Source organism: Corvus moneduloides, chromosome 3 (assembly GCF_009650955.1).
Source record: "Corvus moneduloides isolate bCorMon1 chromosome 3, bCorMon1.pri, whole genome shotgun sequence".
Taxonomy (NCBI): domain Eukaryota; kingdom Metazoa; phylum Chordata; class Aves; order Passeriformes; family Corvidae; genus Corvus; species Corvus moneduloides.
Genome location: NC_045478.1, coordinates 83036880 through 83057039, shown reverse-complemented (window position 1 = coordinate 83057039; position 20160 = coordinate 83036880). Strand labels below are relative to the sequence as shown.

The 20160-nt window shown below is 36.3% G+C and overlaps 1 protein-coding gene across 13 annotated transcripts in view; it reads left to right on the top strand.

The window, feature by feature from the left end:
- The window catches only part of QKI (QKI, KH domain containing RNA binding), a 157702-nt gene that overhangs the window by 61870 nt on the left and 75672 nt on the right, over positions 1–20160 (top strand). For all 13 annotated transcript variants that reach the window (XM_032102463.1, XM_032102461.1, XM_032102466.1 and 10 more), the window contains exon 3: positions 2734–2850. In XM_032102463.1, coding sequence (XP_031958354.1) covers positions 2734–2850 — 117 coding nt within the window. The remainder of the gene's footprint in view (positions 1–2733; positions 2851–20160) is intronic.

The following is a 20160-nucleotide window of genomic DNA, read 5'->3' as shown; positions in this document are numbered from 1 at the left end:
GTTCTCCTTCATCTTGTATCTCTTAACACATTGAAGAAAACTTGGTTGGTAGGATAGAAAGTATGCTTAGAAAAAAAATTAAGTCATTACCAAATGCTTCTAAAGATGGTTTTGAATTTTAATTCTGTCTTGAAATTAATGTGCCTGAAGTCAACAATGTGGAATTCGTTACACAAATGTAGAGCAATATGCTGCTGTAGGGGGGCATAGAACTTCATAGGAATATAAAACTAGGGGAAAGGATCATGGCTGAGGTAATGGAGAGAGTATTTGGGGTCAATGAATGTTGAAACAAGCATAAAAGCTGAATTTTTGAGGGAGGGAAAGAACCAACCTGGGATGTGTTAATAAGAATGTGGTTTATAAGATAAAATTGTTCTGAGTAACTTAACATAGTTGAGATCTCAGTAGACATATTGCCTTGTCTAGGCATCCTGCTTTTAGAAATGATCAAATTGTAGGCCGCAAGAGAGGCAATGAGAACAGGCTGGGGTTTGGGAGGAATAGCTATCCAAAAAGGTTAATACATACCATTTGGAAAGAAAAGGCAGGGTTGAGCTGCCTTGGAACAATTCCTGAAGGCTCTTTATAAGGAGGATATCCTTGGCATAACTGGTAAAGGAACTGGCTTAACATTCAACAGAATGTGTTGCAGTTTTAAGTCTGTGATTTCTCAACTAGAAATTCTAAATAGTGTTCAGACAACATGAATAAAGTTGCAAACTTGACACTAATACAGATTACTCCCTTTTTTTTTCTTAGTATCCTATATTGTTCTATTTATTTTTTATCCGAAGTATGTTATTATTTAATTATTCTTTTAGTCTTGATCCAAATTAATGAAACATTGGAGACTGCTGTTCTTCTTGGGAGATTGAGAATATAACAATAGTCAGCTTGTGTGTTGGTAAAAATATTGATTTAAAGTCAGCTTTGCAGTACTATTTTAGCGTTAGGTGGAATGGCATAGATATCTAAAGGTTTGGTGTGCAGCAGTGTGGTTGTGGAGAAAGGCGAGTAAGATGTTGTTCATGTAAGACAATGGTACAATTTTGGTATTAAACATGAAATGTGAGATGTAATATTTTAATAATATTTCACAGCCGACCTTTATTACTAGTTACTAGTTCATTGTTTTATCAAGGCTTAGTGAATGTTCCTTAATTTCTTAGGATTCACAGTTTGTGTGTGTTCACAAATTCCATTAGTCTTTACTCCCCACCCCCTCACCTCCCAATAGTTGATTCAGGCTTCATAATATGTCTTTGTTTTCTGAGCTTGCAATACTAAATAACTTTGGGAGTATATATTCTCTATGAATAGTTTAGCTGCCGTGAAACACTGGGGTTTTTTTTAAAGAACTTTAATTTGCTTGCGTTCATTATTTCTGCTCACTCTTAAATCATTTCTGATCTTTGCAGTTTCATAAAGATTTCAAGTATGCTGAGTTTTAGTACTCAAGCCCAGTTTTAATTAGCTGAGGAAATGAAAGCCAACAACTTCTTCACAATTCTATTGAATAACTTTTTTTTACCAGGATCTAAAATATCCAGACTTACGTCCTTACAGCAGAGTTTCTGTTCTCTTAATTTCTTCTTGGAATTTAATGTTTGCTCTGAAATTTCATTGTTTATGTATCCTTTGAGCTGGTGTTCCATCTTTGCACTGCAGTTGTCACAGAGTACTGCTCTGTGTTCTCAATGCTGCTGTCACTTACTACTTTTTTTATTTATGTCATAATTTTCAGAATGTGGTTAAAAATAATGAAAGGGGAAAAGCTGTTGAGGACAACTAGGAAATGATGTTATGTATGGCTAAATGGTGGTGGTACTGTGTTGAGTGTAGGTGGGGGGCTGTCTGCTGAAGTCAGCCAATTAAACATGAAATGCATGCTTTATTTGTAAGTGCAACTGAATAAATGATACAGCTTACAAAAAGTGATGTGCTTTTGTTTTGTCTGTATATACACATAAAATTTTACATATATAAATATTTTATATATGTGTGTGTGTATGAAAATACCATATTTTTAAGAAATGTTGCCCCATGAAACCTAAAATAAACATGTAAGAGGCCTCATTTTTTTTTCCTGAAGAAAATGCCATGGCATGGGTAGAGAAAGAAGAGTTACTCTAGATGTCCTTCCCAGATGGAGCCGAGCAGAACCACATGGACTGGGGAAGGAGAATGCTGTCTGCAGGCCCCTTAGCTGTGAGCAGGGAACAACTGAACAGTGAGCGCAGGGGCCTTTCCCAAAGATCCTGTGCCATTGTGGAACTGCAGCTCCCCCGGCACCTGAGCATTCCCACCTCTTGAAATTTGTGTGCATGTCTGGTCGTGCACCCAGCCCCTGTGTGTGTTTCCATGATGCACTCGCTGGCCTACGGATGAGCATGGCTGGACATGTTAGTGGTGAGGAGAGTGGCCCGAGCTTTCTGTAAGAGCTTGTACAACTTAATGAGGAGGAAATTAACACTATTGCTTCTGTAGACTGCCTGATGTTACATCTAAAATACCTAGTTTCACCTGAAACTTGTATCCCCAAAGTTGGTGTCACGTGGGTACTTAATGTAGAAAAACAGTACCTATCTCATTTTTCAACCTCAGGCATTTAGTGTGGTGTCCTAAACCATTAAACCCTTGATATTTTTAGACACAGAAATATATCTTGTTACATTTTTAATTAATTTTCTTTGCTTGATTTTATAGAAATTATTTATTTTTTTCTTTCAGTTTAACTTTGTTGGAAGAATCCTTGGGCCCAGAGGACTAACAGCTAAACAGCTTGAGGCAGAAACAGGATGCAAGATAATGGTCCGAGGGAAGGGCTCAATGAGGGACAAAAAGAAGGTAAGGTCTTAAAGGGGTAGTGTAGTTTCAGATGCATAATTTTGATTTCTAATGGAGAATAAGCTCATGTCTCTCATTCTTACTTGTTATGTTCTCACTATATGCTTTGTCATTATCTAGTGTCTTATATAAACTTAGTAAATAACACAGGCTGTCCTGAAGAAGTAAAATGTACATGCTTCATAATTCTGCAACTGGGAGTCTAGCCAGCAATTATATTCTAAAATAATAAGTAACTTATAATTGTGTCACATTTCACAAGGTAAAGGTAAAAATTGAAGTTAAATGTATTTTTCTAGGAAAGAGCTGTTAACCTCAAAGGTCTTATTAATAACTTTCTTGGATTGAATTACCAAAGTAATGATTTGTACATGGAGTGTGGATTGAAAAAAAGAGTTAATTGTTTTTCCAGCAGTCACTTCTGTCTGAGTGAACCAAAAAGCGCTGTGTTTCTGGTTTTGTTTTGTGTTCAGGTGGAGTTGCAAAGTAATTAGGGCTGTTCTTGCCTTGTGCTGTAATATGCATGCTCTGCCCATATGAATAGGGAAACTGCATGATAGAACAGAGCCTTCCTGAATGTCAGGTTGCTCTCGTGGTAACTCTGTTTTTCTAGGTTTATTTTCTAGCTATTTCCCTCTACCTCTGGCTACTGCTGCTGGAGTTACACTGACATCTCCACTGTAGTTTTGAATGTTTCCTCTTTATTCCCAGAAATACACTTTCTTTTGCTTCTTTTTAGGAGCCCCCCCCCCCCCCCCCCCCCCCCCCCGTTTTCCTTACATGATCAACCACATCCGTTCTATTAATACGTATGTAGTACATAACAATTACAATTAGTTAGTTAGTTATTAGAAAGTTAATGTCTACCCAGTTAAACATCTCTTCCTTCCCAGAGCTTATAAATCTGTTACCGTCAAATTTCATTTAATGTCTCTTGTTTTCATAATCTGCTATAATACTGTCACCATCCTTTGTCCTATTCTACCATTCTTGTACGTTTTGGAGTTTGTGAAATGTCTGTTACAGAATCACAGAGTGGTGGAGGTTCTCCACCTCAGGCAGAGTCACCATGTCCTGGTTTCCTAGGACCATGTCCAGGTGGCTGTTAGGTGTAGAGTCCTTCTTCTACCACTGTGCTTCAGAACCAGTCCTGTCCTGTGGGGAGTCGTCTCTATAGACAGCTTGGGCAGGTTTACTCTCTGGAGAAGTATTTTTGGACTGATTTCCTCTCTTCTCCATGCCTTTTTTTTAAAATTTTTTTTTGACTGTTCACAAAAGAATAGGCAATGGGAGTTACTGGAGTTTTGTATTTAAGAAAAAGATTAGAGGAGCTGAGACCTTCTAACCAGTCACCTGGTTTTTTAAGTTTAGTAAGAAAAGAAAGCTACCTTCAACAAGGACAAGTATCAGATACTGCATCAGATAAAACATCGTACACATTAAAAACTATAAATTGATCCGGTCAGCACTTGAATGTCCATTATCACTTTGAAGTTGGTTCTCTCATAATTTTTAAACATAAAGTACTCAACCATTGATAATTTAATGAGATAATACTGCAGTTAGTATGGATTGTATTTGAATGATACCATAATATAATGTATTTGTATACCAAACAGTATGATATTGGTTGTAAACCAATGTTGAGTGCCAAATAATTTTCTTCACAGAACTGATTTTCGTGTCATCCATTCCTAATCTTTTCAGCTCATTTGCTTTCCTGAGGTGATTTGTATTGGTCATTAGTTTACATTTTTAAGAGCAGACTTTTTGGTGCTATACCAGTGTTGATGCAGTAGGAAGAGCTTCATAATCCTTGATTATAATGCACACCAATAAGATGTTTCTTGTAAAAATGATGATTTGGAAGCTGATTTAAGACATGGTGGTCACAGACTAAAGAAAGAATGAGTGACATCCCTCAGTTTAAAGCACAAGTACACTTCTTCCTGTTGACTTTTGCCTCTTTTCCTGATGAGTTATACTTACAGATGAACTCCCTAGTCTTGCAGTGCAAGATGATCAAATTTCTTGGCAGTCTGTGCCCTTTAATGATAACTACCTTTTTTTCATTTTCTCAAAGGGCTTCTCTATTTGCAGGTTGTACTTCAAAATGCTAATGAACTTGTATAAAATACAGAAGTAATATCATTTTTTTCATGGCAGGTTAGGATACACTAATTCTTTTTTAAAACCCTTTCCTTGCTCTACAGCCAGTGTTGTCAGTATTCGAGATTTTTTTTCACTGAATAGTTTTGAAATTTGGAGGACATAAGAGATGCAGGTTAGTTTTTTATATATATTTTGTGAGTATATTCTATATCTGCAAACTTGATTTCCCAGTGCTAATTATACAAGGAACTTTATTGGTTGTAGGAAGGAATAATTACTGAAGCAGTGTCAATCTTAACGTGACAGCTACATGGTACTAAATACTATCTCGAGTAAACTGTCCATGTGCTTTTCCTGCCTTGCTAGTGGTTGCAGAATCCAAAAGAAAATACAAAGACTGACATGCTGGAAAATAAACCATCCAGATATGCTCTGTAGAGAATTTTGCTTTGCTGTGTGATCCTATGAAAGAAGTAATGAATTAGAAATCTTTGTCACATGGCCAAAACACTGGAACTGGCATCACATCTTGAAACTTGCTGACAGATTCCCCCCAGAAAGCAGGGGAAATCCTCAAATCGTTTGTATTTGAGTCTCAGCTGGTAATCAGAACATCTCTCCAGGCAGCTTTCAACAAATTTAAAATCAAAACCTTAATTACTGAGAATACTGTGATTAGAGCCTAGGGGTACTTGAAGGAGATTATTGGGGAGGGAAAAGGGGTTGCAGGCATTCATCAAAAGCTAATGAATGTGTAACTTTATTAAGACCAAGGCATTTTCTTTTTGTTTAGTCTGAATGCACCTTTCATTAGGCACAGAAGAAAACTGGTAACTTGCACACCAGTTAAAGAATGTGTATAGTGATGACTGTCCAATGATGGATAAGCAAAAGATTTTTTTACGTGTCACTTGTCCTACATGAATTCCATAAAACAGGCGATGACACCCCTAGGGTGTCAGCCCTGTGCTCTTTAACACACTGCCATTATCTCACTTTAGAGAGGGGTATGAAGCCCAACAGCATCAGGCTGCTGACTCGTGGCAGCCTTGGTCAACTCTGTTGTTTTTCTCTATTTCTTTCTTCTTCTAGAGAAGAATCTCCCCTAGAACACTGTGTGATGAGAGAGCATCATTTGTTTTTACTTCAGGAGGAAGCATCTCATTATGATACACAGAATTTTTTTTCTTAAAATTGGTAATTTCAAGTAGAAGGGCAGGCAGCTATGGATAGTTTTAAATTTGAAAAACTCTGTGACTTCCTCCTCTGTAGCTTTAAATCTGTTGCACTTCACTCCATATTAGATCATTTGAACTGATTTGTGGTTTCTGACCTATGTGTTCCAGATTACTTGTTCCCACAACCCCGTTCACTTTGCAAGCAGAAACGTAAGGTTTCACAAAAGGCAAGCTCTCAGTTAGTACCAGTCTTGACCTCTGACTTGTGCAGAGTTGTTACAATAAATAGATAATTCCATATCTTTGAACTGTCCATTTTTCTGTTTTTGTAGTATGGCTAAAAAGGAATTAGAAAAACTCTGTCCTTGATACCTGCACAAAGTCTGAGGAAAATATCATAGTGGAAAAATATATCTGTCTTGTGAGCAGGATATTTTATTAAATTTACATTCTGTGTTATTAAATATGTAGTATTACATATTCGTAATATTTTATTACCTTTTAGGCTTTAAAATATCATCTGATAAACTTTGTTTTCCAATGGAAAGGCTTAAACATTCAGCTTAGGTAATGAAGTGATGTTACTGACATTGGAAAATACATCGTACTGTGTCTTGTTAAGCAAACCCTATTATTGCTACCTTAATTACAAGATGCTTAACTTCTGTATTCTGTGAAAAGTACTATGTGTGAACAAATCATAAAGGTCTGGTGCTGACATGCATGTTGAAATGGAATATATTTAGCATATGGGAGGCAATGAAGTTGTTCTGTGTTTCAAAATGGAAGGCTGACCCAGCCATCATTGTTCTTGTATTCCGGGAGTAAATTGCTTGGCTGAGGCCTGTTGTCTCTAACACGTGCCTCTATGCAAAAGCATGCCAATGGTGTTTGATGATGGCATGTGTCTGTGTTGACAAATAGTGGTTTGGAATGGCAATTTAAAAAAATTTTGTAACTAGTTGCAAAGGTGGGGGTTTGGCTCTGTGTCAGTACCTTTAGGAATAGTAGGGGAAAAATACTTTAAGTGACTGGGGACATAGACATGTGAAAGTGAAAAGCAATTCCGTATTCATAATACATGACTAGAATGACTGTCCTTTTATTTAAAAAAAGAATCCTTTTTTGATAATGCTGGTGGAGTTTCTGGAGGTCAGATGCTTAATTTTACATTTAGAACTATAGGTAGCAGAATCCCTTGTCAATGTCCACCCTTAAGGATGCTGTTTATTAAAATTGACCTCTAGTGACTGGATACTGACTCACTGAGGCAGTGTGGAGCAGCAGCTCAGCATGTCTGAAATGCTGGATTGTGCTTTGTTAATTTCTGTTGCAAATCAAAGCTGCAACTTTATATAAGAGACTCCTACTTTCATTTTAATTGCTATCAACTTCTGTGACTATACATAAAAGTCATTGTATGAACAGGCTCCATAGCTAAGACTGAGACATGGCTTATACAGCATGTCCTGAATCTACTGCATTCAGGTTAGAAACTCGGAATAGAAAATTACTTAAGGCATTCAGAATGAACTGTTTAAGATACTGCCCTGGCAACAATAAACTTCAGCATCTTCTACAGTGACATTTCCTCTGAACACACTTTTTCATAAGCCTGTATGTCTTGATTAGGTTTGATTTCTCAAACTGATCAGGCTTGGCAGACTTTTTTCATCCTTAATTTTTGACTACTACAATAACTGGCCTTATATTTTTAAACTAACTCTAAACAAAAAGGTATTCATGTAAACTTACATATTCACTGTATCACAACTGCTATTTTAATACAGATGTTTAAGAATATACTTGGTGGTTGATACTGCTTTGCCTTCCTAGAGGTTCACTGTAAAACATAAGATGGATTAAAATATTTTTGTTTGCTTGTAAGCTAGTATTTTTTTTTAGTAGTGAGTACTACAGAAAATGGACTTTTCTGTTCCAGTTTCAAAACCTCCATTTCATTTGTAGCTAATTATTTTGAATACAGGGGGAATTGTAAAGCTGGATTTAAAGAATTAAAGAATTGTTAAAGCATTTTTCCCTTTTCACAGACAAAACAGAGGTCTCTCAAATTATATCCCTGGTAATATTTGAGCAGCGACCCTTTTAAGAGTTGTTTACACTATTAGCTAATAGTGTAGACAAAGAAAAAAAGAAGTCCTCTTACCAAGTTACTGATTTAATTATATAATTAAATGCTAAAGACTACTGAATTTTTAGTTCTTAGAAATACAGTTTTATTAGACAGCAGTGAAGGTAATAGATATTATTTCTCACTGACATCAGACTCCTTTTAAGCCTGTACATGGGAGTTTTGTACTCCAGAGCTTCTAGGGTATTATCTTTGGAATCTTACCCTCATACATCTTTAAGTAAAAAACAGTTCACAATGACAGTAGTGAAGAATGCAGGGACAACTAGCATAGTTACATATGGGAATGCAAATTTTACAAGAAGAGAACATTTTCCTGAAGTTTTATATAAGATTTGACAAACGCTTCTTATTTGAAGTAATTTATTTCAAGAGTGTTTTCATAGCAGCCAGGGGAATGCTCTTACTTTCAAGAGCAGAATGGTTTTATTTTGAAGGGAAAAAAAATTAGGTGCCTGAGGACCTTAAAAATTATTACAAGGCAATATTAGTCTTTCAGAAAAAATTACTGATATGTATCTGATGCAATGCATCTTTTAGATGGTTTATTTCATACATACTTTTGCCCTTTGTTGGCTACATACCGAATATACCCAGTATATATTGGATATATTTCTACATGAGCTCAATACAAAGTTGCAGCTTCAAGCAGATTTTAACACTACTAAGACATGGGTTTTCCTGTGTAATGTGAAAAGTAGCTGAAGCCTTTGGCTATGATTAACTTTGCTATCAAAAATTCATTATATGTCATTTTGTTCTAGAGCAGTTAAATTGGTTATTGAGCTAATTAAATATGGAAATAACTGACTTTTAACAAAACACTTCTTTCCTGCCATTAAATACACTGGAAGCTGTAGACTGTAGAAGTGTAATCAAAGCCCTGCTAGTTGAAATCAACTTGTATTATGCTTTCCTTTTATTTGTTTTTCTCTCAGTTCCCTGTGAGGAAAAAATCTTGTGATCAAGCAGTGAGAGAATCTAGATTATCTAGAAATTGGAGAAAAGTAGCATGAAGTGTAGTGGAAAAAGTACATCAAGGGAATCCTGAATCATTGCCTGAACGTCTCTGTATAAACAAGTCTGGTTTATAAATTAAAATGCTATGTCTGTTGAACAGGAATTGACTCATCCTGTAGCATGGCAGAAGTTCTCTTTCTGCAGAATTACTCCTAAGCTTTTGTTAGGTGGTAAGCACAGAGAGTGTTAATTTGTTGTAAAAGCTTGACCGGGTTTCAGCTCACAGTGGTTTGTATCTGGCATTCGAATAGAAGTTTTGAAAGGCTTGGGAGACCGCATACAGAATTGTTTTGAGATGCTGACGAAATTGTCTGCAAACATCTATCTGCATTTTGCTTTGTCTAGCAAAGTAGTGAAGCAAGGTTTAAAAAATGAAAATGTACTGTAACCTGAAACCTTTTTCATACTAACATTTCTAACTTTCTTAAGAATTAATGCTGTGATAATCTTGCTTACCAGAAATAATTTGTATTCAGGTTTGCATTTTCAGTGTGTTTGTTCAGTATCATGCAACTGTGCTTGCAATTCTGTGTGGGAAAGGCCATACTTAGTCTGAGGCTCATGGGAATTTTCTTGTACCTGCATGAAGATTGAGCCCACTTAAATGTGGGAACAGAGTTAGAACTTGTTTCAGGGGGGAAAGCAGCATGCCTGTGTGATTCCTGAGTAGCTATCAGTTCCTGGCAGTTCTTGGTTCTTATTTTTTGGGTGGCTTTTGGCAGGCAGAATACAGGCAGGTATTTACCATAGCGGATATGGCTCCTCAGGGTCAGATTTAGCCGTTTCATTGAGACTGATAGGAAGGCTCTTTAGCATGGAGTAAAAGAGTCAGCACAAAATAAGATACAACTATTGCTGAAACCAAATAATAAAATTATTAATTGAACATTTAGAACATAGTTATTTAACTTTGTGCTAGTATATTGTTTTCCAAATAGAGACAAGTAATCTGTGCTGTTTATTTGCAGCAAGGTACTGAATTCCTTGTCAACTGTATAGTAACAGTCACAAACTGTAATTCCTAAAATGACTGATCAATTTAAACTTGTTTATAGATGGTGACTTTCCTTAGGTTTCTGGCCTAGTATTAGCCTTTGTCATGCCTAGGCTTGGATTGAAATGGATATTGTTAATCATAGGCTCCACTTCTGTGATGTATGGCCTAAGGTACCATGCATTAAGCATATGAGTGAAATCCAAGAAGCTGTGTAGATGTTAATAAGGATGTGATGGGACAGTATCCTCACTTGACAGTTCATCCAGCTGCAGTTGCAAGGTTTTATTTTTAGTCTTTGCACTTTTAAGGTAGAGGGGGTATTTATTTACAGATGGTCGGACATTTTTGTTAACCCTTCATGAGAGTAATTAGCAGCTTCTGTCTAGTAATTTTTACATTTTTTCACATATTTTTGGGCAGTAAATGGGGAATGTTTTGATAAATGTGGGACTCACTGAAGTGCCTGCACACTGAATATATCTTTAAAAATTAGCTTGCAACTCAAAACAGTTCTGTTTAAAGTGTGTGTTAAGTACATGCATGAAAGGATGAAAGCTTATTTAAATGTTTGGTAAGGCCAAGTACACAAATCTATTTTTCTGTTAGAGAGAACTTGTTACTCTTACAGTAGTAGAACACTTCAAGCAAAGCTTGGAGACTGTTTACCTTAATAGAATCTGATATTCTGTGTAAATTATCCGATTGAAGTGCCACAAACTTGCCATGGAACAAACACAACATACAGTATTTATGCATTCTTGATGCATTTGTTGATGTTAGTGATTCTTGAATGTAATTTGACTCATAAATCAATTCAGCACTATATTCCTACATGACAAACAAAATCTTGTCCTAACCTTAATAGCTTGAAATGAAGAAAACATTGGGCTGGTTTTGGGTGTTGAAAGTAAGATCTGCGAAACAGTGACTGCATTCAGGCAGTAGCAGAATGGGCCTAACAGAATGGTTTAGCTGGCAGCTGAAGTAACGTGAAAACTCTGGCTGTGGGAAAAAAATGGGAATATCAAATTACTGGTTGCTTTCATTAGAAGGTGTTACGGAATTATGCAGAAAATTTGATAAGAATGGATGGAAATCAGTACAGGGAGGAGATGTCTAGTCAATATAAAAATGCCATGAGTTTGACACAGCTGCTGGGAAATACCAGGATGTTTTGATGCATGAAAAATGAGCATTTGTGGGGAGTGAACCTATGTATAGTAGAGTGGAAAGTAATCCAAAATAATTTAAGGAGCCAGTTATGTTTTCACAGCAAAAGCTACAGATTTTTTTTTCTTATTGAATCTTACATAGAATCATAGAATATGCTGAGTTGGAAGGGACCTTTCAGGATCATTGAGTCCTGACCCTGCACAAGACACCCCAAGAGTCACACCATGTGCCCAGAAGCGTTGTCCAAACTCTTCTTGAGCTCTGTCAGGCTTGGTGGCCTGTCAGGCTTGGTGACCACTTCCCTGGCGAGCCTAACTCTCCCTCCTTTCCTCTCTCTTCGCCTTCCTCCCTCCTTCCTAATATTTCTACTGCTTTGAACCTAGGTCAACTTTTTGGGGTTTTTTTCTCCCTCTTTCATGAATTTCTCTCTTGTTTTGTAAATTATATTCATTTTCCTTGATTTGACTTAAGGTTCCTCTTAGTTCTCTCTAGTAGTCTTCTCTGGCTATCTTTTTCCATCTTGATCCTTGAGTACCTCCTTCTTGGTGGTCATGCGCTTTATAAATTACTGTAATAAAAGGACGGTTAATTTCTATGGTGCTTCGTTTATTTTTTGAAAATACAATTAGATGACATGAAAGTGCAATAAACTGAATTTTGGTTTCCAGCAACACTTCATATATTTGTATTATGGTAGCAAATGATATAAACACTGGTGTTTAAAAAGAGAGTTGTAACTGGGGAACCTGAGTAATGCAGGCAAGGAAGATTACATGAGGCAGAAGGAAATAATGACACACTTCTCATGCTACTAACTAACATTGAAATTATTTAGCATGCATAAGACTGTCTGAATGGGAAGAAAAAATCCAACAGCAAAAACACATAAAGAAAATTATTTCCTGAGAAGGTGATAAGGCAGATTCACCAATTTGCTTGTCTTGAAGTTGCTGGAACATGAACTCTGGATGCAGTAGCTTTTGAAGAGGTGTGGTGAGTAGATAGCAATGTTGCTCTCACATTTGGCTAGAGGTTTCTGTAGGTAAGCTGTAGGTGTGACATGAGGAATGAGTAGAAATGAAAGGTTAAGATTAATTAGTATCTCAAGTGGAATTCCTGCAACCTTTTTGATTCCTGACACAACTAAAAATAGGCAATATAATTATGAATCAAACTGTCCTTTCTTTTATGCATCATTTTACAAGTGTGCTAGTGGTATTTTTGCATGCACAAGTGGAAGGGATTTTTCTTCCAAAGCAAAGGACAGCCTGTTGATTGAGTGCCTTTATCTGGCATGTGGGCAGTGAGTGCTTATAACTGAAATGTTTGGGTGTAAATACTTATGTAAATTATTATACTATTTTTTTTCTGTCTGGTAAGTCAGATGTAGGTGTTACTTTCTTCCTCATCTTTCTGTAATATTCTGTGATCACATGCTGTGACACAAGGCTGATATTGTTTCTAGTGAGGTCAGCATTTATTTCTTGGCATTGGATGTTCTGGTATAGGGTTATTTAACTATTTGGAGGGTTTTCTTGAAATTATTTTCTTCGATATTGATTTGATATTGGTATTGCGGTGGTTTTCTTATTTGGATTTTTTTTAACACTGTGGTAGCAGCGTATCTTAAGAAAACTTCTTCCAGCTTGATAGCCAGCAAAATCAGCCCCCAGTGTTATAAATTAAAAGCTGAAAACTGGTCTTTCTGTTCTGCTGTCCTCCCTTGGTATTGTTTGGTGGTGTACATGCCTTGTCTCTGCAGTTTGGAGCTCTGGGAGCAGTTCCCTAAATCCTGTCCAAAGCATGCACATGGGCTTCTAGTTACAGATTTTTTTTTTTGTTTCCCATGTTTCTCCACCTTGAAATGCTGGTTCATTTTCTGCCTATTGGACCTTTAAACTCTAGACACCAGATCCTGATGTTTTGTCCTAGATAAGCTTTTTTCCTCAGTAAGTGTGATTGTGTACCTTAATTTATTGGCCCTTGGTGTTTCTGCTGTGGTGGTACTTTCCTATGGTGTAAGGAAAGAAGCGGTGACAGCGCTGGGTCCTTTCTGTGGTAAAGTCACAGTAAACTCTAAGATGGCATGTTTGTCTTGAATAAGAAAGAAGTCGTTTTCTGAAAGATGGGACCCATAACATAATTATTAACAGCTCTGCCACTGCTTGTGGGCTCTTTGGAGTATTTTTATAAATGGTTATCTGGACTGTTCAGTCCTGCAGCCACACAGAAACAATTAATGCTTCTGTGGCAATCAGACAGTGATAAAGAATTTAAAACCAGGTTTAGCTGTCTGACTGAATCCACTTGAAGTACCTGACTGTTTTAATTGATCCACTTGATGGAATTATATCGGAGCCACTTAAGATTCAGAGCTATTGATTTCAAACACTCCCATATTTACAACCATATGTATTCAAGGGAATTTAATTTTTAGGCTCTTGGGGATCTTGGCAGGTATTGTAACTGGCTTGCCGAACTTGTGAAATATACTATTAGTGATAGATAGTTTCAAGAACTAAAAGCTAGTGGTTGACAAATATTAGATTTAAAATGAAATTTTATAGAGAGAAACAGATGTTTTCTCTGTTGATAAAGTATGTTGTATTCGTTCTGCATCTTGTAAGTGATCCGTAAATGACCAAGCAGTCTTTGAGGTAGCTCTGAAATACTCCTATGTTTCAAGTTGACAATGCTGGAATTGAACGTTCACTTAAATTTTGACTGACAGAAAAGACGCAGAACTTAAATCTGTTAGCTCACATTGACTCACAACAGCATGAATCAGAAAAGGTCTTAAGATAAGCTGTATTACAAACCAAAATAAGTGATAAACTTTAACGTTGCGTGGTCTGAAATACCAAAGCTACTCTGGAAATCAGTATGCAGTGAGGACACAAGGGTATTGCAAATACCAAAATTGGTTTTTCCAGCCTGACTAGTGGTATATTTCAGTATCCAGCCTTTTAAATGATAAGTTCAATTTAGCTTGAAGTGTACTTTTTTGGAAAAGTTCATTTGGTGGTAAAATTAACCTTCCCTAAAAAAAAAAAAACCAAAAACCAAGAAAACCCACCACAATTCTCCATTTTTAAGAAAAATCATATATATAGATGGCTTTGCGTTGTCTTCTATATACACCTGCAGAAACATTTGGAAGAGGAAGACACATTTATTATTGATTATGTGTTTAGGCTCTCTTAAGGAAGTCTCATTTGGTTATTGCAGGCTTCACACCTGTTATGTGCAGTCTAATATATATTTCATGACTTACAGTAGAAGAATCTACCAGGTAGAATAAAGTGTAATGATTTTAAATGAGTCATATTTGTCATAGTACCTGTGTTCCTGTAAAACCCACTTGCAAAAGGCTGTTTCTGCAAGTCAGAGTATTAAGTATAGTAGATTTGATTACACAAAGCTGTATCACCAATCTTGCCAGATGCAGAAATTGGCAGGAATGTGGCATTTTGCCACATGCTTTTTGGGTCCTGGTGTTTCACAGTAGCAGATACAGGATTTTCCCTGTGTCTTCTTAGAGAACCATGTAATAGATGAGGGAGTTTTTGCAGGGGCACCACTGGGAGGGAATTATTCTCGTTCCTCTGTCAGCTGTATCATTTTTTATGTTAGTCTGTAGTGGGTAGGAGTTCAAATACACAGGTTGTGTTTGCTGCTCTCACAGTTGTTTACAGTGACCCTTAGGGAAGATGCAGCAGAAGGGATATAAACATTGCATGGGCAACAACAGCAGGCTGAGAGGCAGTGAGTTTTACCTCACTGGCTGGTTAAATAAGGCTCCTGTATTGCAAGGGGAAGGAAAGAGAAAATCACATTGAGCATTTAAAGGGATAAAAAAAGGCAAATTTGAAGACCCTCAAAATGTCAAATAATTTGTCACACACATTCATCTGTTAGTTCATAGAAGTCGATTCTTGTAAAAAGCCTTTCCAGCTTATTCTTGGATCTGACTTTGCAGAACATTTTGGGGCTTACAGCTGGGCTGCAGAGCTAAACTGATTTTTTTCAGGTTTTTAAACAGACCTCTGAATCAGGCATCTCTTGTAATTTTTGCTGCTCTCCTGACCTTGAAAAAAGGTCTGTGCTCCTGTGAGAGATATCTTGAAGGGTGGTTGGTGATCATGGAATCAGCTATGAAAGCATTTTATTTACTTCAGTTACCTAGCTTGAAAGCTCAGCCTGAGGAAAGAACTGTTTCAGCTTCCCTTGTTAGTGTACATTTCTGCACAGCTGAGTAACTGACGGCATGAACTTGCTTTTAGGGATCTATTTTCCCCCTCCTGTTATCTTGAAAGTGATTTTGTGATCTTTAGAAAAACAACCGACCAACCCCTGCCTCCATCCCATTTTATTCTTGTGTTTTAGAGTTTTGCAAGAGCAAGCTTTCAGTGGCTGTCCAGAGCTGTGGGTAAGAATATTTTACAGACCAGTCCATATGGTTTTGCAGTAGTTATTCTTTCCTGGTCTCTTCAGAGCTGCTGCCAAATATCCTTTCCCACCATTTTAACTAGTGATCAGTGGATCTCAAGCTGCTTCCAAATGAAATGTGTCACAAAGAACCAAGACCGTATATGTGGTCTAGATGGATGGGAACTTCTGTATTTGTAACAGAACATATTTGTGGGCCTTCAGGGGAGAAAAAGAAGGACAGGTGTCAGAATGGCTGTTCCTGCCAAAATTATACTAGCCACATCATTTCACAGTGAATTCCTTTATATGAGCGCATTTGTAAGATACAATGAAAAAATAATTGATAATAATTCAGAATGAACTTACTGTATAGGATGAAAAGTTATTGATAGTCACAATTCAGTGATTTTAGCTGTGACATTTATCACAAATGACATTTGTCATTAAATATATAAACAAATGACTTTTGGTTAATTTGATGATGCAGTGAGTCTCAGTATTGTTAACAACAATGGTGGGAAAAATGCCCAAAGAAGATGATACTTAGTTTCAACTTAGTTAACCACTATCATGAATGTATTAAATTAATTGTAAGATCGATTTCGTTCCCTGATGAGCTGTGTTCTGAGTAGTGTGCACTCCCATTGCTTCTAAAACACTGATAAATGCAATCTGTTGGAATGTTTTTAAGACAATAGCTATTTAATGAATAGCTTGTGTGTACAGGAGAAAAGAATAAGCTTGATTGCTTACAATCTGACATTTGAAAAAGCATTTTTTTAGATCTCTTGTATTTGCATATCTAATTGCTATGTAATCAAAACTAAGTGAACTGTAGCTGCTTGAAACTAAAAAATGAAAGGCAATCATCTTTAAAGGGGGAGATATCCCACTCATATGCAAGCCTGTCTGAATATTAGAATTATATTCTTCTTGTGTTTAATTATAGGTGTCTGACTGAGCAGTAAATTTATGCCTGTGTATTAAAGGAGTGAATGTGACCCTGAAACATCAGCTTTCCTTTGTTGAAGCAAAGCATTCACATTGAGAGAACTTAGCAGTGTTGTGTATTTTGGTGATAAGGGATTGTGCCAAAGTAGCTGTTAATTACCTGCTTTGTTTGATATGGAAAGTAGTGGTTCCACACTTTTCTTCCCACCAGTGACAGTACTCAATTAAAACTTGTATTAAACAGTGATAATGCCCTCGTTTATCTGGTGGAGAAGACGTGAGGTGAAGAAAATTAACAGGGTGTTTTCATCTGTTTGAAGGCGGCTTTGTTTTTTTTTTTATGAACCTAGTGACAGTAAAGACAAACGAGTTTTGTCTTTTTGGGTGGAGTAGTGTATGGTGAGCTTTGGTTATTTATTTTTTAAATCTTTGCGACTCTTGAATCCTGCTGTTTAATAACCGTGGCTATAGTAGAAGAGGAAAGAAACCTGAACTTCAGTGTTAAGAGTTGCAAATTTGGAAGATGCTTGTCCTATCCTGTTCCTTCTCATTCCTCTGTGTGAAGCATCTGTTGCCATAGGTCGTTATTTCAGTGGTTTTTGAAAATCTATTGTATCATGCATGACATGGCATCTTACATATCTTACATGTCAGAATTTTAATTTTTTTTTAATTAAAGGTTTTGACTGAGTTCTCTATTCCAAGTATTGGAAGCTTGTTTCCTAATGCAGTCTGAGACAGACTTTTTAAAGTAGCATCTATTTTTGCATATCTGAACAGAAATAACAAGGAGGAGTAAAGCAAAGAAGTTAACATAGAAGATTTGGTAGTCTTGGTTTATTTCAGATGCCAGTGCTGAAGAATATTCTAACAGTAAAAATATACTATATCAAAACTATATCAATGGGCAGTAAGAAAGGGTATAAAATTGTTATAGTAACACTTAAATGTTTATTATTTCATTCATCCGAAGAAATTAAGGAATGGTTTGGTTGCTTTCCTTACGAAATTTGGAAGGTCTGTCTTCAGCAAGCTTGAACAGGTCTATTCTGGAGTGAAAGCTGAATGTTTGATGCTAGACTATTTTGACCAAAAATGTGAAACAGTAAGTGGAAAGGAGTAATTACTGTAGCAGCTTTAAAGTGTGTACATGAAATTCTTTTGAGGAGCTCAGTGGATATGGCAATGCATGGTAATTCAACTAGAACTTCAGAGCTTCAACTGTTAGGTGAATAGAGGTCACATGCCGAGTAAGAGTGGTTGTCTGCAATTAATTAGGTGCAATTAATAAAGTTTCTTCAGAAGGCATATTGTGCATACTGAATGTTTAGCAGTAATGACTGGTCTTAGATATAACCATATACAAATAAACAAAAAAATCATTACAGATAAAACAATTTCTTAAAAGAATTTGTAAGGTGTGGAAACTTGAAAGGTTTTCTTGTTTTGTTGTCATTGTTAAAGAGCAGAAAGATTTTATTTTGTAGTGGAACATTGTAGTATAACAGGATGCAAGCAAAGTGCTGTGAGAAATCAGGCTAAGAAAAAAAGTTGTAATAGTGTTAATTGATCATGGTTTACAGAAAGAAAACTAGAAAGCCCATCTTAGTTCACAACTGGCATGTTTTTTAAGTAGTCTGCTTTTCTTTTGAAGTAAATGTTTATCTGGGCATATTAACTGATAAATTTCATTAAACTGTTGTATTTAATAATAAGTTGCTACATGATTATCGGTTACATTTTCTATAGGTAATTCATGAAGTTAGTAAATGCAGAGTTGTTCCTAATCACCACACAATTGCCCTTTCGTGCCAAGTAAACAGTGATAAGCATTAAAAAAGAACTTGATAAAGTGTTTCATGATCTGGCATTTTGAAGTGCAATTATCTGTCTGTTTCTTTAACAGTTTTTTCCAGTTTTCTTTTTTCTGCACTGTAAAAAAAACACGAATATGAGTTTGACATGCATTCAGATTAGTAGATTTATTTCATGGCACAGCAGTGCTGCAGCACAGTATGTATTAGTGTAACTGTGTTAGCTCATCCATTTAGGATTAGGTTCTGCAGTGATTAGATGGCTTTCTCTGCTCAAACATTGAATAGTCATTTCACTTTGTAGGTGGGTACTGCAGCCCACACTGTCCAGCCGCAGACAGTTTTTGTAATCAAAGCCAGTCTGTTAAGGCTTCCTCAGACTGTCATGCATTCAGTACAAATTCCCAGCCTCAAATAAAGTCAAATGACTGTGTTCTTCCAGAATGAACAGTCTTAATGGACATACTGTACTTTTTGTTCCCTGTAAAAAAAAAATGCAACAAGGCTGTCACATTTTCCTGCTTAAATTGTTCTGATTATGTTTCATTGACTTTGGTCACTTGAAAAAAATTTGTTAGCCTTTTTTGGAGTATTTTCTTTGTTACGTAGTTCAGTTACAATTTTGAGGAGCTCTTTCTTGTATTTGCTTTTAGAGAAATTTGTTATTTCCATGTACAAAATTTTAAAATAATGTTGTGATATCCCATTTTGAATAGATATTAATCTGCTATATTTTCACATAATCTCTACGTGTAGATCTTCTTGAAGAGAGGAAAATTTCTGGTTTTAAATTATTTTTAGTGTTAAGATGTGGAAAAGTAAAGGAACTTTACAATTACCTTTCCTGGACCCTTTTTGCACGAACATGCTTTCCCTTCATGTTCTCTTTACTATTGTTGTTTCCCTTCATGTTCTTTACTATTGTTGTACGACTTGCATTCCCTTTTGGAGGGAGGAATTGCTGTGTGTCTGTGCTTCAGAGTGAGGTTCCTAAGTCTAAGACTGAATAGGAATTTTCTTTTCCAGTCTAAGGTTTTGGGGGGGGTTTCCCATTTGAAAAATACCAGCTAGAATGTACAAATACAGTAATTTTCTGCACTCGCCCCATGGACAGTTTTTCACAAATTTCATTAAAAAGTTGGACAAAAATGGTTGTGTTAAGTTATATACTAGGTCAAATAGGAAAAGCTCCCTATCTTGGTAACTTTGAAAGGAAAGTTTAACTTTCTTGTACCACTAAGCTTTTAGGACATGAAAAATCTAGAAGCTGAGAGCTTGTAGTTCTCCAAATAGTCATCCAGAAGAACACTGTTAAGCATCCTTTCGACAGGGTTTATGTACCACTGAGGAAAATTCAGACCCTCTATCTCCCCCTATAATCTGAGTTGATAGTACTTGTCATTTGAAATATATATACACCTGCTAAACATGCTTTTTTTTTCTGATGAAAACAGTCTTGCTGAAAGCATGTCATAAAACTTG